The 16398-nt window shown below is 42.9% G+C and overlaps 1 protein-coding gene and 1 long non-coding RNA gene across 3 annotated transcripts in view; one reads left to right on the top strand and one right to left on the bottom strand.

Moving 5' to 3' along the window:
- The window catches only part of LOC107220191 (protein prickle), a 115778-nt gene that overhangs the window by 65110 nt on the left and 34270 nt on the right, over positions 1-16398 (bottom strand). The window contains exon 1 of one of the 2 annotated variants that reach the window (XM_046740776.1): positions 14102-15666. The exons of the other annotated variant lie outside the window; for it this stretch is intronic. Within the exon in view, the coding sequence (XP_046596732.1) occupies positions 14102-14226 (125 nt within the window). The 5' untranslated portion in view covers positions 14227-15666. Of the gene's footprint in view, positions 1-14101; positions 15667-16398 lie in introns of those variants that run through there. 2 annotated transcript variants of the gene reach the window in all.
- The window catches only part of LOC124294638, a 69176-nt gene that overhangs the window by 44160 nt on the left and 8618 nt on the right, over positions 1-16398 (top strand). Inside the window, exons 4-5 of the long non-coding RNA XR_006904562.1 lie at positions 7102-7164; positions 7266-7555. This is a non-coding gene — a long non-coding RNA (uncharacterized LOC124294638). The remainder of the gene's footprint in view (positions 1-7101; positions 7165-7265; positions 7556-16398) is intronic.

Below are 16398 nucleotides of genomic sequence, written 5' to 3'. Positions count from 1 at the left end.
GAGCGATCATCGTTATTTCGGTACAATTAAATATAAACCGACGAATCATTTTCCGTTTGCGTTGCAGAAAAAAAAAATAATTATGAAAGGTAGAATTAAATCATTATCATACCGGACCATTTTCTCTGGGCGAAACCCTTTCGAATTATTTTTAATTGAATTCTCCTGACGCAATTTCCACCCCCCGCCAAGCTCCGATAAAACCCGAGGCGAGGATTTCGTCTCCTTCGCCATTCTATATATTAACTTCAATATTCTTCTCGCTCATATTTCTACGCATCCTGCAGTAGTATACCTCGGGCATATTCCACGTATACACATATATGCGGTGCAGCCGCACGGAATTGTCGCGGAATATTTTATGCCCGTCGAGACCGTAACCTACAGATGGTGTCCCTAGTACCGCATATTTTTATCGGGAACACCGGTGCTCCTCCTGTGACGTCCCGGCATATCCAATGAACCCCACGGGACACACCATTCTTATATCGAAACCACCCCCCCCCCCCACCCCCTTCATTCCCCCACCGTTCCCCAAATTTTATCCGCTCCTTGTTCTCCGCTTCCCTTTATACACATATGTCTTTCCACGATGATTTCGAAGAAGAAGACACAAAAATTTAAGAAAATAATCGACGATAATAATAACAATAATAAGAATAATAATAATGATAACGGTGATTTGCGAAAGCTGGAACGTGATTTTCGAAATCAAATTTCAGGCGTTATATTGGCTTGCCAGATTTGCCTCCCGTAATTAACTACGACGCGAAAGAGTTTTGCGGGTTTAACCGAACCTCGGTTATATTATTCGGGGGCGATGCGGGTTGCCCGAAATTAATTTAATTAGCGGTAGGATGTCTGGCCCCAAACTCCTGTTAAATTCTCATTAATAACATCTGTCGCTGGCTCGCACGGTTCGCCACTCTCTGGGTATACTGTGGATGCTATGATTTCCAAAATTTCAATCTATACGTATTACATTGTGCACACAATGGATTCACTATTTATACTACACGAGGTGAGCAGCTATCGGTAAAAGATTAATGCAAAAAAAAAAAAAAAAAACGCCAGTGTCATGTAAGGTTGAAAAAAGTTTAACCGCAACTGATCGATTCGAAGCTCATCGATACAATCTCGAACTTGTCGTTAAAAAGTAAAAATTTGATTACGGAAAGTTGAGTTGTTGGTTGTGTACTTTAGAAAATAATACAAGCTTTTGTAAACCGCAGCTTTTGATCTTTTGTATTCGTTTTGTAACGCAGATTCAGATTACGACTGATCAGAACTCTCAACCACGAAGCTGCGGAAGGTCTTATTATCTGTAAAACGTTGAAGCGCGCAAAAGGAATCCAGTTTTGCGCAGAATCGGGAGCGAATCGCTGGTTAGCCGGGTAATTATAAAGGCCATATAAGCCTGGAAGCACGCAACCGGACAAGCGTGGCAACACACGGGGTAGGCGGAGGATCGGGCGCGAATGAAATCCGAGTGGCGGGAAATTTGAATAGTTGAATTTATTGAATTCTACATAACTTTGGGTTAATTAAACGGAACGGTGGCCGCGTTTGAGTGAGACGCCGATCAGCTCGCAGCGGCGCGATTTCCTCGCACAAGAAATAGCAGCCGCGCGCAACCAGCCTTCTCAACGATTTAGCATAAGAATGGGACCCCATTATCCATAGATTCAAACGGGAAGATACGCGCAGCCGAAAATGGCCGAAGCGGTAGCTAAGGGGCTGGTGACAGATGCTATGTATGCAAATTGTCCGCCTCCTACGGAGGATAGAGAAGGAAACCCTGGCTCTGAAGTGCAGTCTTGAATCTCTGGCGGCGCCTCTTCTTCCCGGGTGAGAAAACCTCCGTGAAACGATAAAACCGGCTCGCGCGCTTATTCGGTTAACAAAGGAAATAACCGTAGTTGGGGAAATGTGTTAATTGAAAAAGAGAGGAATGAAGGAACGTTTCAAGACGGCGAAGGGAACGTAAAATCGACGAAGACGAACGAAGGAGGAAAACAATTTTCGATGATTTTCTTACACCTAAGTTATGTCACCCTAACGTTTATTCTCTTCTCGCTCTTCTTTAACTTCAGAAATTGCCAATAAAGAAAACGAGATTCTCCCGAAACCCGAAAATTGTACCGAAGGAACGTTTTTTTTTGTTTTTTTTTCTTCTTCTTTCTAATTTCAATTATCATCCAAACTTTGACACGCTTTCTTGTCAGTTTTCGGAATTATTGTTGAAAAGATGAAATCAATTATAGGTTTTATGCTGCCCCCCCCCCCCCCCCTTTTAAAACGTTCATTTTGCAAACTTCAACGAAATATCGGTTATATGTCTAATCTCTTCGTGAAATTTAAACCATCAACTTCATATTTCTAATTCTGTTATATTCTTTGCAAACCAACTAATTCTCAGGATAATTTCTTGTCTGACTATTGTGACGGTGATTCTGACCCTTTTCGTTGATATGAAAAGCCTTCAGCCAGTAGCACTCTGCGGTTTATAATTTTACGACAACTTTCAAAAGTTGTCTCTGATAATTGCCGTTTCATTTGAAACCCATAAAAACAAGCATAACTGTTCGACTACTTGATTCCCGTAAAAAAAAAAAGACCTGTTGAATTGTTTCCGTTATACTAGAAAGTCGCTACTTTGAAACGCGGAGAAGAAAAACCAAAGGAATACACCGGTAACGATTCGCGGTGTGTATTGGTGCGGTATGAATGTTGCGCAAACTGGAATACGTGAGTGTAAATAATAGCATAGCCGTAGTAATTCCGTACGAAGGATAATAAATTATGGTAGACCGTCAGAAGCATGTTGCAGCCTTCTTCTTATTCTCAGCCTCTATCTTGCTTACGTACACCGCAACACAACGTGCCAATATCCGAACGGCGCAGTGCCTGAAGTAACACATCGAAGAATTCTTTCCCGATCCCGAAGTACATTATTTACAAAAGGTATTGCAAAAGCCGGTGTATCAGCTGTCGATAATCACAGAGTAAATTTCGTTCCTCGCTTCGATATCTCGAACCCTCAGCGCTTGCCTGAACAATAACCGCAAAGAGAAGAGCTCCGACTTTGGTTCGATATTGCGATGCGTTAGTGAGACTTCGCGAAGGTTGAACAAGTTTCATCGCTCCAGCTACGCGGGGCAGATATGAAATTAAAGAAGGTCGAATCACGCAGCAACGGACAAAGGCGGATGTGCTCCGCAGGGAGGAGAACCTGCACCAGGATTCAGGATTAAAACCGTGCGCACCTTCAAAGGGTGAGTTAGACGGCGAATGCTCGTAGAATGAGGGAATGCGATAGGACAGGATAGAAATGGAAAGCGAAATACGACCTGAATTTCAATGTCCCGGCGAACTTCGTGCTTGGAAAACTATATCGGAAAATAACAGCTCCCTCTGAGGAGGGGCAGAGGACTCCGTTTTCACAAGGACTCGGGCAGCCGTTTCATCCCCATTCTCATCCTTGGGATATAACCGAACGCTACTTTCCAAGCTCAACAAACTGCCAGGCTCCACTCATTGTTCCCCGGGTTTTTTATCACCGGAATTAAGACATTCGATAAACGTTTTTTTCTCCCTTCAAAAATTAAGACGTCCTCCGTCCTCCCCTCAGCTCTCAAAGAAGGCTCAATTAAGCATCGCCGTTTTCACTTGAGAAGAAAACGGATGTATACATATATTCAGGTTTTCAGACTTGTTAGCGAACGGATGAACCTGATTGTCTAAACTAAAAATGAAGAAGGAAAAACAGTTCAAAAAACCTTCGGCGTAATGGCGAACGCGAATAAAACAATATTACCACATTGTAGTAGAAATGAATCCGAACAAATTCGAATACGACAAGCTAAGTGACGTATAAACGATTCGAAAAACTACACTATAATGGAAGATTTCTCTGATTTTTTTTTTTTATTTTAGTTTTGCAGTAAATTTTTGTATTCTGAACAGTGGCCGAAATGAGGACAAAACCTTTAGAACTGGATCCGAAGCATCGCAGTTTAATCATTTTCAACTTGTTGATATCTTATCTCGTTTCATTCCAATTTGCTCAGCTCCATTTCAATCAAACAGATATCGGGGATGTTGTTTCTTTCCAAATCACCATCGTTGTCGCAAATAATGTCGATGAAGATTTTTTAAACAGTTTCATCCTTCGTCCCAACTTTTTATTCAAACGGTCGGAGCCGATTCATCCTTGATGATAATTCGGAATCGATCCGAAGCTTGTACTATCGTGAGATGATCGGTACTGCATTAGATCCGTAAAGATCCGGATCCCTCAAGCTTTCAAAAGTCTGGGCATGTTACCTGGGTAATGGATACTTTCGACGTGCGAAAAGACAAGGAAAGGAAAGAAGGCGAGGAAAGAAAAGTTTTCCGAGATCGCGGAGTGAGCTATCAGCCAGCAGTGTTCCACGGAACATTATGCAGGCTGATCCCCCATGGATGGGCCATCATACGAAGCTTATACCAAGTTACGTCGACGCTATACGAGGCTTACATCCCATAAATGGTGGGCTGTTCAGCGACTGTGCCCGAGCTATTTACAGTTTGATCTCGTACATTAGAATCGCCTTATCACAGACGGGGGTTTTAGAGTTCGGTAAAATTGGCGTTGTTATATTTCGTCGGCGAATTGAAAATTCGAAAAAAAATTCCACCACCGGACGAATCAATCTGGAAAACAATCTAGAGGTAAACAGGGTAAGGAAAAAACGAGGGTGGGAATTTCCCGCTGAGCAGACGAAATTCTGGTGAATCTTTTGGGTCCTCCTCTTTCCGGTACATCCTTAGAGTGGAAACCCATCCCCCTGGTTTGAATCTCGCCCAGGATTTCCACCGCCTCTACAGAATCGTCGAAATCCCCAACGATAAAGTATCACTGGCGTAGCTTCTGACGGATTTCAAGTTTGTCCCTCGATTCTCACCGGTTCGGAATTCGACGAACGTTTCTCGGGCTTGCACCACTGGATCTGGTAAGATATCCCTTTGTCTTGAAAGCTCCCTAAAGTACCGCGTTGAAGCCAATGCTTATCTTAAGCTCACCTCTCCCTCCGCCCCCCTATAAATCGAACTTTCCAAAGCTCACCGCTATTTACTTTATGCATACGAAAATAACGCGACTGTCGTTCGTTACCATTATCCGCGGTCGTTGAGGATTGAGCTGAATTTTTCAAGAGGTTAAATTTATCCGCTAATGAAAATTGATCTCCGTACGGGATGAAAATATTTCACTATACTTCAGCAAACCGATATTCGTTCATCCTGGAAATGACATTTCAAATTCTGTCCAGAAACAATCGGGATTAAAAATATAATATTCCGTGCTTGAAAATTTTCCATTCAATACTGCGAAGTTTACACTAATTTTATCGAATTTACGTATCACTGGAAGATAAATTTCAACAGTTCAAAAGTAGGGGTACAACAGCTCGGCGAGTTTGAGTAATGCCTAAATAACGAGGGCTGTTTTTCACATTGACGAATTGTTCTTGAAAAATTCCTTCCGAGACGCGCGGTGCGAAAATGGACCCAGTGATAAATGCCCGGTAATACGACAATATAATATATAATAATAATAATAATAACATATAGTAATACGAAAGAAATTCCGCCGAGTTTTTAACCCCCTGCCCTGCAGTGAAGAAATTTCTGGTAATATATCAAACGCCGTTCTCAACTTTTTCGTTTAATAAGTTGGGGTGTAATTTTTCACCGTATATACAGGCGAAGGGGGAGGAACACGTTGCACTGCTCAATTCGAAACTCTTCGAGGTCCTGCGTCACGGGGTGTCGGGGATGAAAGGCGGCTCTCCTCGTCTATAGTTCGAATCGTTTTCGAGGGTGTCTCAAACATCTCGCGTTCCCTACCGCAAAAACGTCACGCTGTACTTCCGCGTTTCGAGGGTTATAAAAAAAAAAAAAAAAAAGAAAATGAGGAGGGTGAAATTTCCGGTATAATTTCCGAAAAGAGAAATTGTAAAACCGGAATGAAACTACGACCGGCGTCAAATCGGTTTTGATTCGGATCAAATTGGCAGGATGAAACGATTAACGATGTGGAAAGATCGGCGTATATTCCGCATGTTTGCGCGATTATAATCGTCGTTCCAGTGAAAAGGGAAATACGCGTGTCCGTATAATGCACTGTGCTTTAGTTTAATGACTAGCTGGTAGAGGAAAAATATACGATTGCCTAGAGGAAAATTGAAGCAATTTAAAGTACGGTTAAAGCTTTTAACAAAATTCCCGTATTTTCTTGGTTGAGTTGTGGTAGAGTTTTGAATTTGTGCATGGTTGATACACCGTACATGTATACGCTTATTACGTATGTATCTCTTCGTAGAGTGGATCGTATTATTATAACGCTCACTTCTGCGATTCTTGCTCAAGAGCAGTTTATCGTGACGTAAAATTAGCATTTTTTTTTTGTTTTCCTGCGTAATAGAAATACGACTGTTTCGTTAACGCGTTAACCAGATTGTGTTTTCCTTACTTTAGCTCACAGTTTTGACGAGAATTTAACGAAGGTTGATAACGATCGTTCGTATTGTGAGCAGAGCATTGATGAATTAAACGAACATCCTTAGTCAGTGGATTTTTAATAATTTGGAGGGGAAAGAAACCGTGATTTTATTGATCGTGAATCACTAAACCCATCATCATATTTTGGAATATCAGAAATTTATGTCAGTTTATTTATTACCGATAACTAGTCGATGCCAGTTCCACAAAAGCGAATCGGTTGACATTACAAAGCGTTAATTTCAAGGTTTGTATTTTTTCAACTTCAAGGGTCTTCATCTTAGTATAACAGATTAAAGGATAATTGTGTGTTCAATGAATACCGAGATGGAATTTCGGTAAGCAAAATTTTTTTTTTTAACAAACCTGTTCAAACATTGTTCGAAAAATTATGTGAGAGTAGAAGAAAAAACACTTTTACTGTGAACCCCCCTCCTGTTTCTGTACACGTTAAAAGCTTTTTTTCCGAAGAGTCAGAAAGCATCCAGACTCAAATTTAACATGAAAACTTAACGATAACTGCGTCATTTTATAAAAAAAAAATTGTAATTTTTTCAGATCCGCATAACTATCGACGATTGTCGATGACGGACGAGCTGAAACAAGGGGACCATCAAAAAGGTATAATATGATTTATATAGAAAATAAAAATCATGTGTATTTTTCCTCTTATCCTTTTTGAAATTCGAAGTTACTATTTTCGCGACAATACTCCGACGTAGTAATACAACGACGGAGTTTCGGATTGAGACAGTAATATCAGGTCGTGATATATACCGAGATGTTTGCATCGAAGCGAGGAGAGTAGTATTTGCTTTGACACCTTTCTCCGGGGGAAGTTGGAAGCCTCTGGGGGATTTCTGGCGTATCCGAAGGACCCTCCATCCATCCCTCCTCGAAGAGTCGTCGTCGTCGTCTGGTGGAAGAGCTAACAAACTTATCCCGAAGGCAGCGGGGCGCACCGTGGCAAACTCACTTTCTTCTTCCTCTCTTCTCTTCTGTCTGCTCTAAGGTAACCCGCAGAAATACCCGTAAGAAAAAGGAGGAGAAGAGAGAAAAAGAGGAAAAAATATATATATATCTCACACTGCGTGAGGCGAAGTTGTGTTATATACGAAAACCCGCGGATCAATATAACACTGTGCGAAATCACTCACCCCCATAAATTCTCCCCGCGTTATGCGAATGCGGTTCACGTTTTTACACATACAAACCGACCGACATTCGTCACTCCGTGGAACGTTAGCTAGCTAACCAACTAATCCAATCATTATCCATACCGTTATCACGTATAAACCCTGCAAAAAATAAATAAATAAGTAAATAAATAAAAAAAAAAGAAAGCACAGAACCGAATAGAAAGTCAGTCTCCGAAGTGTACGATAACGTTTCAGTTCTTTCCTCAATAAGGAAGTCCGTAGTTAGAGGCGTCCACGTTCTCGTACCGAAGGTGCATGCCGACATTTTACTTCGAGGAAATGATTCATACCGATGTTAAAACAAGCGATTGTTTATAACGTATAGGAGCGAGCTGACGTAAACCGCATTCGCAAATGCACCCGCTTCAGGCTCTTTGTTGTTCATCTTCAAGCTCCGTTACAAGTGCAAGGCGCAGCTTTTGCTCCCGTGCCATTTGCGCCATATCGGAGATTCGAAACGAGCCTCCGGTCGTAGACTATCGTTACCGCCGTGTAGGTAAAAACGGCCCTCACCTTTCTAATCGAGTGGTGCGTGAGAGGTTCGAAATATCGCGTAGTCATCCCGGCCTCACTGCGGTGTCACGAATAAACCAACTGCACGTGATATCGTTTGGACTAATTGAATCGACTGCCCGCTGATAATCGTACGAGGTACGGAAGGATCTACGGACTTACTCGATGGTGTTCCTGGGTCTCGAATTGGGCGCTAATCGCGTCGGCCTGCATCCAACGTCGGCTATTACCGCTAATCCGATAACTCAAGATTGGACCGAGTGCCCGCATTACAGGCATACGTGTATGGGTCTGGTTTATTAACGGCGTATATATCAATCAACGGTAATTCGATGGGACCTGAACACTGCGAGCATCCTACTCACCTACAGCAACTACCAACGCGCATCCTGAAGAGGTTATCGCAAGCTGCGCGCCGACTGTTGCCTATCAATGTATCTCACATGATGCGGGACTTGACTTGTACGAGCTGCCTACTGCCGTTTTTATCACGTCGTTTAAATACCAACCGTACAGTTAATGCCCGAGGCCCATTGCCCGGCGTACGCGATAATTGTACAGGGTCCGTGGCTGCAGTTAAACGTATGCGCAATGTCACATCACTCGGACGATGTGGCCAAGATTGTCGGAAAACATAGCGCGAATGACCGGATGATTTAAAGGTAGTTCATGGCACTGTAATAACACTCTGCAGGTTTAGAATTGCATTTAAATTCATTGAAGAAACGTGTATGGAAGTACACGAATCGTTGGTGAGGTCGTGCTTGTGGCAAATGACAATGAGCCGATACTTTGTTAAAGCGAAGTCTCGTACTACAACGGCTTTACATGCACTTCCAGTCGGCAGGTGTGTACATCGTACAACGGTATGATAATAATCGATGTCCAGATGGCAAGGTACTCGAAAATAAGTCTACAAGTTCTCCGGACGACGTGTCCCTTTTGAAATATTTCGGATTCCTGCGGTGAGGCAGGTTTTCGGGTATTCACGTGGAGCATTAATGATCAGGATCAAAGAGGAGCGGAATGTGCCGGTCCCTCGAATCTGGCGAAAGCTGGAAACAGGGTCATCGGATGGTGCTCGCGGTGCGTTAATTTGGTGAGAAGGTACCAAATCCTGGTAGCCACCGAGAGAGAACCACTGACCACATAACCAGCATAGCTTGAGGCCGCATGCCTGTCCCTGTCCCTCCGCCTTCGTCCTCGGCCCTCTTCCTTCTTCTCCTCCTTATGCTCTTATGCCATTCACATACTCTCCACCGAAATGCCTGCCTACTGCGTGTACGTACGTACGACGATTCGTTCAGTGACGTCGTACGGCCGGTGTATATGGTACCTTGGTACACCATGCGCCATAACCGCTTTGAGATAACTACGCGGGCACGCCAAAGCTTTACGGGGAAAAATGAATTTTACAAGAACGCGAAGAAGTCGGTCCGCGATTATACAATTTTTACCAACGAGGGACCCATTCTACTTAGACCTCCTCGTAAACGTCCATTTATGATCGACCAGGGTCCGTAACTTCCATGCAATCACGAACATCGTTCAATTCATGGATCGTACTCCCAGGCTTTCACGGACTTCCAAAGTGGCGGTGAAGCTTCTTCTTCTTCTTCTTTTTCTTCTTCTTCTTCTTCTACTTCTACTACTACACTACTGAACCTCTGACGGAGATCCGCGATGCCAGAGGTCGCTGATCCTGTTCTCATTTATCGAAGGAAGCTGGTACTCTTGTTTTGACGCACACCTTCACGAGATTAGCTGCGTGCAGTCAGTGCACCTTGTAGTAACCGCCAGTCGAGCTGCTCCGGCGTCAAGGACTCAGAGAGGGTCGATGAGCGGACGAGGATGTTTTAAAATTTCAGAATTAATCCTGGGCGATCAGGGGTCGAAGGTCTTCGAGGGCGACGCGGTTCGGCGCTGCGCGCCACCAAATGATCATTATAACCGCACCCCCGGGGTGAAAAATGAGGGTGTGGATCGGAGCAGCGGAGGCTAAGTAAAGTGCTCGGGAAAAGTTTAAGTCGAGTGGATTTCCCTGTCATTTTCTTCTCCGTTACTTGACTCGGTTATACAACGTGCGGAAAAATCTCGCTTTTATTAAACCCATTTATATCGTAAAGTGCCCCTCGACGCGACTACTTGACGCCTGCTACCGGTGCAGGGTATTCACCTGATCTTTTCAATGCGAACACCTTTCTCACTAACTCCAACACCGCGCTTTTCTCCCCATAAACTTTACCACGTTCGGCTATAAAACCATAAACTACAGGGTGTCGGCTGTTGCCAACAACCCTTAAACGCCATTTGAAGAACGTTTTTCAAGATTGTCATTTCTCGAAAAAGAAAAAAAAAAAGAAAAAAAAAACACCACCACCATTCTCGCTCTTCGTTTCTTTTCTCAGGGCTCAATTCTTTGTTTATTTTCAATAAATGAAATTTTGCGATTTGCAACAATTTCGCAACGCGTAGCCGCGGGAGTGTGTTTATACACAGTCTTTACCGTCTCTTCTCGAACTAACTTGAAGCTGTGAACTTCTCGTCGTCTTTACCTCACAAACAAGTGGCTTGTTTGTATTGACATTCGGTCTACAACCTCCAATAAGTAGAAAAAAATGTCGTGTGGCTGTTTATTATTTCCGACGCGTATACGTCACCTATACAGCATCTTGATCGCCGAGAAAACAGTATTTTGTGAATTTTTAGCCTTGCAAATCAAATGGTCGATATAAATAAGTCGGTATAAGACTCGCTTTATAAGCCTGAAGCATGACCGAGGTGTAGGATTTCTAATCCCAAGAGCTCCGCATGGTGCACCGTGTAGTGTATCTATACATATATACATGATACTCGGAGTAAAATAGTCCGTGGCATTCCGTACCGTAAGAGAAATTCGACACCCTATACTTTTGTTATTTGACTGGAGGCTGAAGAGGGTCGGAGGCTGGGAACACTTTGCGTTATGGGTGTCATGTACACACAAGTAAACGGAAACACGTGTGGCACCAATGGCCTCGATTACAACCGTGACAGAAAACAATTGAGCGTAATGCGATACCGTGTTCCACATATTACAAACGAAACGATTCTCTTTCCTCTTCGATCAATTCGTACCTACGTGTACGTCAACTGAGAAGCCAACTCTGAATTTAAATTCTCGTATGTGCTTGTGTTTACCTTTGTGTGTTTAAGTAACGAGTTGAATGCGCGAGGTAATTAATTTTGGAAGTTGAAACGCCGGCTGCACCCACGTGTTATACACTCTACTGGGAATTGTTCAGTTGTTTGGTCTATCATAGCACCATTACTTCACTCACCAGTTTTGGAATAGGTGCTGAATCATCAAATGTCGAGATTGATTGCATTTGGATTTACCGAATTGAAATACTACTTTTTGAAAGTTTCGTCGTGTTTCTCCTGATCCTGGAAACTCGTGGTATCTTAGATTCGATAAGAGTCTGAAACATTCAATCGAAATTGGAGTAATGCAAAAGTGGTAAATCAGTTTCAAAGTTTCAAACGTCTATCGATTATTAGGTTATCAACCGACGTATGACTCTCTTTTTATTTCGATCTTTACACAACCAACGAACGAAATGGAATGTCGAGGAATCAGATGATCGATACCTAACGTCCTCTGTTCCATAAGGTTTCGTAAAGTTGACGTCGTGTTGGATTTGTGTAAAACCGTTAAAACACGTCTAATTTCGATAAAGACAACGCGTTTTCAGTGCGGTAGCTGTTGATCACTGTCATCGGTGAAGCGTACAAGGTGCGGACGTTACATGGCAGGGTAGCTAATAACTGCAACGGGAACAAGCCGTAAGCTCGAAGTTATTACAAAGAGAGTTTGAAGGGTAAACGCTGGGTCCAAGACACGGCAATATAAGACACAGGCATATTTCTTGCGGCAGGCTATAACGCGCCAGTATTAACTGACTTAAGGATCCGGCCTCTCTCTCTCTCTCTCTTTCTCTCTCTTTCTTTCTTTCTTTCTTTCTTTCCTTCTCCTCTCCTCGAGGAATCGCGAGTTCGCGACGCAACAGCAGCTGTACCATGCGTACTCCGTGCGTGTGTATACATTTGTACATACGTATTACGGATACGTAGAATCCCGCAGTACAGATACACGCCCTTAAGAAACGTTTGTACGTCGACGGTCTGCCGCGTTACCACCGCGGGTTCACTGACTGCATCGGCAACCGGGTATAAGCTCACGGCGAATAGCAGCGGCCTTATCGTTTGACTAGAATTCAAATCTCCCGTGTTGGATGTAGAGACAAAAGGAAGCGCGTTACGTTCAGCAAGAAAGGAACAACACCAAGAAAACATGCTGCGAAAATTCCCTGAGGAGAATTACCAAGCTCGATGAAACTGGGACCTCTCTCTCTCTCTCTCTCTCTCTCTCTTTCTCTCTTTTCTCCGGTACATGTAACCCCTCGCAACACATGCAGCGAAGAAGAGGAGAGAATGAGAAGAAAAGATATGGAACAACAGCTGATAACAGGAGCGGAACTTACCACACTTTCCCATTAATCCACTTGGATATAAACCTGTCGTATGAAAGACCGCGAAAAAGCACTAGCTTATATATACCTTGAGATATTTTCAATCTGCTCGGATTGTCTTTTTTTTTTTTTTTTTTTTTGAATGGAATGTTGCCTAGCGTACGAGGCTTCGATGCCTGTTTTGATCTCCTTGTTCTATGAAACTCGCCTTAGGACGGCTAGGACGTTCTGTTAAATTAAGGAGCTTGAAAGACATCTTGGAACACGGTACAAGAAATACCGTGGCGAAAGAAACTATTTCAGTGGTGTCGGAGACGCTGTCCTCTTCTATCCTCTTTCGTTGCAGTCGGACTCTCGAGAGGAAACGAATTGATGATGCTTTGAAGAAAGGAAGCATAAAAAAAAAAAAAAAGGAAAGGAAGAAAAAACAACAAAAACGGTGAAAGAAGCAGAGGGCACACGGTTTAATGACGAAGAACAAATCTCTGGAACGCGGACCGAATTTAGAATTGTTTCTTCAAATATCGCGGGATTATATTATGAGATAATATGTGTTGAGGATTTATTTGATTTTCTCATTTTCGTAGATTTTTGTTTTTTTGTTTTTGTTCTCGCGCACCGTGGTTTCATATTCACACTTCATCGCTGCGTTAAATCATTCGGATATTTCCACTCTGGGTAATCAATTTCGTTCCCATGCCGTTCGTCGAAATAACGAATCATCGTGCTTCGTTTGTAGATGATCGGTACGAAAATGGCGTCGAATTTTACCGGTCAACACATTACGAGTTGTTAATTACACGAAGCACGAAATAGGAATGTTATTGAAATTCTTATACGCTAATGAGCAGAAGAGCTACTTAAATCCAGCTACGATTAGACTCGTTAGACGAAGTTGCGGCGTAATTTTATCCTGAGAAATCACCCTCGAAACACCGAGCGCGGATCGTTGTGTCAGAGCAGACGCGGAGCGGTCAAGAATGATGGATACAAACGGTATAATAACCGGCCGGAATACATGAAATATACATGTGTTGCCCGATAGAATCAAAGCGCGGAGCACTTAACACATGACAGCGTTAGAAAGGCCCGCAGCTCCGGTCAGGCCGCGTTAATCAGTTTATTAATCCCGTAATGCTCCGTAATAACTGGAATTTCAAACCACCCGTCAGCAGACCGCTCCAAAATGGTATTTCAATTACTCTGGATAACTGGGTCCGAGATGTCTCGGCTGCTTTTTCGTCCAGTTTACACTAAACCCGAATTCCCATGAATTACAACGTGCGTAACATTTTTCGCTTCATGAGTCGCTTCTTGGTGAAAATTAAACTCTACCTGTGAACGTGGTCAAGACTGCTCCAGGCTCTGCTCAACCTGCAAAATGTGAGATTCGGAGACCTTGATCTGAGATTGCCGATCCAGCCTGAAGACCTGCTCCGCTTTATACCGGTATCCTGCATCGTTGCTTGAGTTATTGTGTGAAGGAGTGTCGAAATGTGCGTGTATATCTTACACGTCGAGCAGTGTAGAAGGTTCGCGTGTTATTATATCAATATCTGCGTTACGTCATCCTGCGGCAGCAGCACTTTGCGCCCGAGGATTGCGCAACCGCGTAATCACTTTGGCTGATCACCGTGATTCCGAATCTTGAATTTAAAAATGAGTAATTCGGCGCTCGATCCAATTGAGGCGACTGCGATGATCGGATTTATCATTTTCACTGTATTATTTTTCGACACTTTGTTTATCCTTCTACCTCACCGAGCATCAAATTATCCACAGCGATTTGCCGTCCGAGGAAAAGAGACAAACTGCGCAGCGTTATTTATATACAGGAACAGCGACGCGAAGGCGAATCACCGATCACGGACTCGGATCTCTCTTCCAGCCGTTGCAGACAGCTCGAATCGCGCCGACCTTCGTTTTCAATACCCAATCGAAAAAGGCTCGGATGAATTACAACTTCGCTTAGAAAAAAACTCGGTCCTTCCTTTAAAGAATGACGCAATTAATCCTGCCGCAGTTTCGTTTTAATTACAAGCAAAGTTTTTCGAAGACTAACGATTTCCGCCCTTGTACCGATCGACTGTCGAGGCTCATGAAAGTATGTCTAAAGATACGGAAAGAGAGGTGGATAAAATCTGAGATATCTCGGTATTTTCATAGAATTTTTTAAACATCTTCTTATCTGCTCGTAAAGCAGCTCCCCGAGTTAATTAAGAGGTTTTTCATGTTCTTCTTGTTATTTTATTTATATCTATTTATTCACTCGCCACTTCACTTCGCGTAGTATGCTTTTAAGCGGTATAACACGCCCACGCGTTAAACTCACCGTGTACAAGGTATACGCACGCGATCGATCAGCCACGAAAAGGTTGAAATTTAATCGACTGGTCCCTTCTACACGTGTGTGTGTGTTTTTGTGCGTGTGTCTATGTAATTAACAATATGCCGGAGAGATTAGAAATCTTGTACAGAAACAATCCTCTATATCCGATCGATAACGATTCTTTTCACTCCGCCGTTACAATATGCAACAAATTAACGGCATCGTCGTGTATCATTGCAAATTAAATCGCCACGTGTGTTGCACATAATTGCTTTAAAAAACTGTGCACCGATTTAATTATCACACACGCACTCGCGTTTTTTGTTTTACGGTGAAATTTTGCTTTTCTCTATCACAATTATTTATCACCGAATAACTTTCAACACCGATGTGAAACCAATGGTTAACTCGCAACGCACGTTTCGAGGAATCTTTCAACCGGCTCTACGGTAACTTGCAGACGTACACGAGATGACGATGATCGGATGACCGGTGCTATAACTTTCGGTCGAACGTGTCGACGACACTGACTGAGCAAAAGAACCGATCTCTCAGCTATGTCGATTCCTCCACTCGACTGCGGCACGACTCTTACAACCTGCTACCACTGTTTACTATAGCAGCAACGAGGAGGGACGTACGTACACCTATACCATCGAACAACTCCGCGAGTGTGCGTCTGTGTTGTTTGAGTGCCGAGAGTCCGGTTAAAATAGATCGAGATTAAAAATATTCGGGATGCGGAAGCATTTTTGCTCTCGAGGAAAAAATCGACACTCGCGAACTCGAATCTGAAGTCGTTTTTGAAAAAAAATTTGCAACAGTGATCGTAATGAGAAAGAATAGTAACTGATACTAGACTTTCCGGTAACAGCTATAAAACTAACTTTCATTTTCTACCTAGAACTATATTCTTCGATTTTGTTAAAGAATGAAAATAGTCGAGGACTGAGCGGTAACCGGAACTAAAAATATCTCTGAGTGTAGGTACAACATTGTAGGTACGTAAGGTAAAAATGTCAAGTGTTTTGCACGCGACTTAATCAAGCAGCTGATTGTGAGTCTATCAATTCGTATCGGCGATGAAATATCAGCCTACCTTTTTTCAATTCTGTTGGTAAATACTAAAACCGGTATTCATTGCTCTGCACGGATTGTTTAATGTGGTTGCTGTGTACGAATGTGTGTGTGTGTATAATTTTATTGAGAACCATGTCGGATTAATTTTCTGTTGTATGTACGAATCGCCCGATGTACTATACGATATATAATAATTGCGGTACGATGCACGGTGGTAAGCCCA

The sequence above is a fragment of the Neodiprion lecontei genome, chromosome 5, assembly GCF_021901455.1.
Source record: "Neodiprion lecontei isolate iyNeoLeco1 chromosome 5, iyNeoLeco1.1, whole genome shotgun sequence".
Classification (NCBI taxonomy): Eukaryota; Metazoa; Arthropoda; class Insecta; order Hymenoptera; family Diprionidae; genus Neodiprion; species Neodiprion lecontei.
This window is presented reverse-complemented; position numbering and strand designations above follow the sequence as displayed.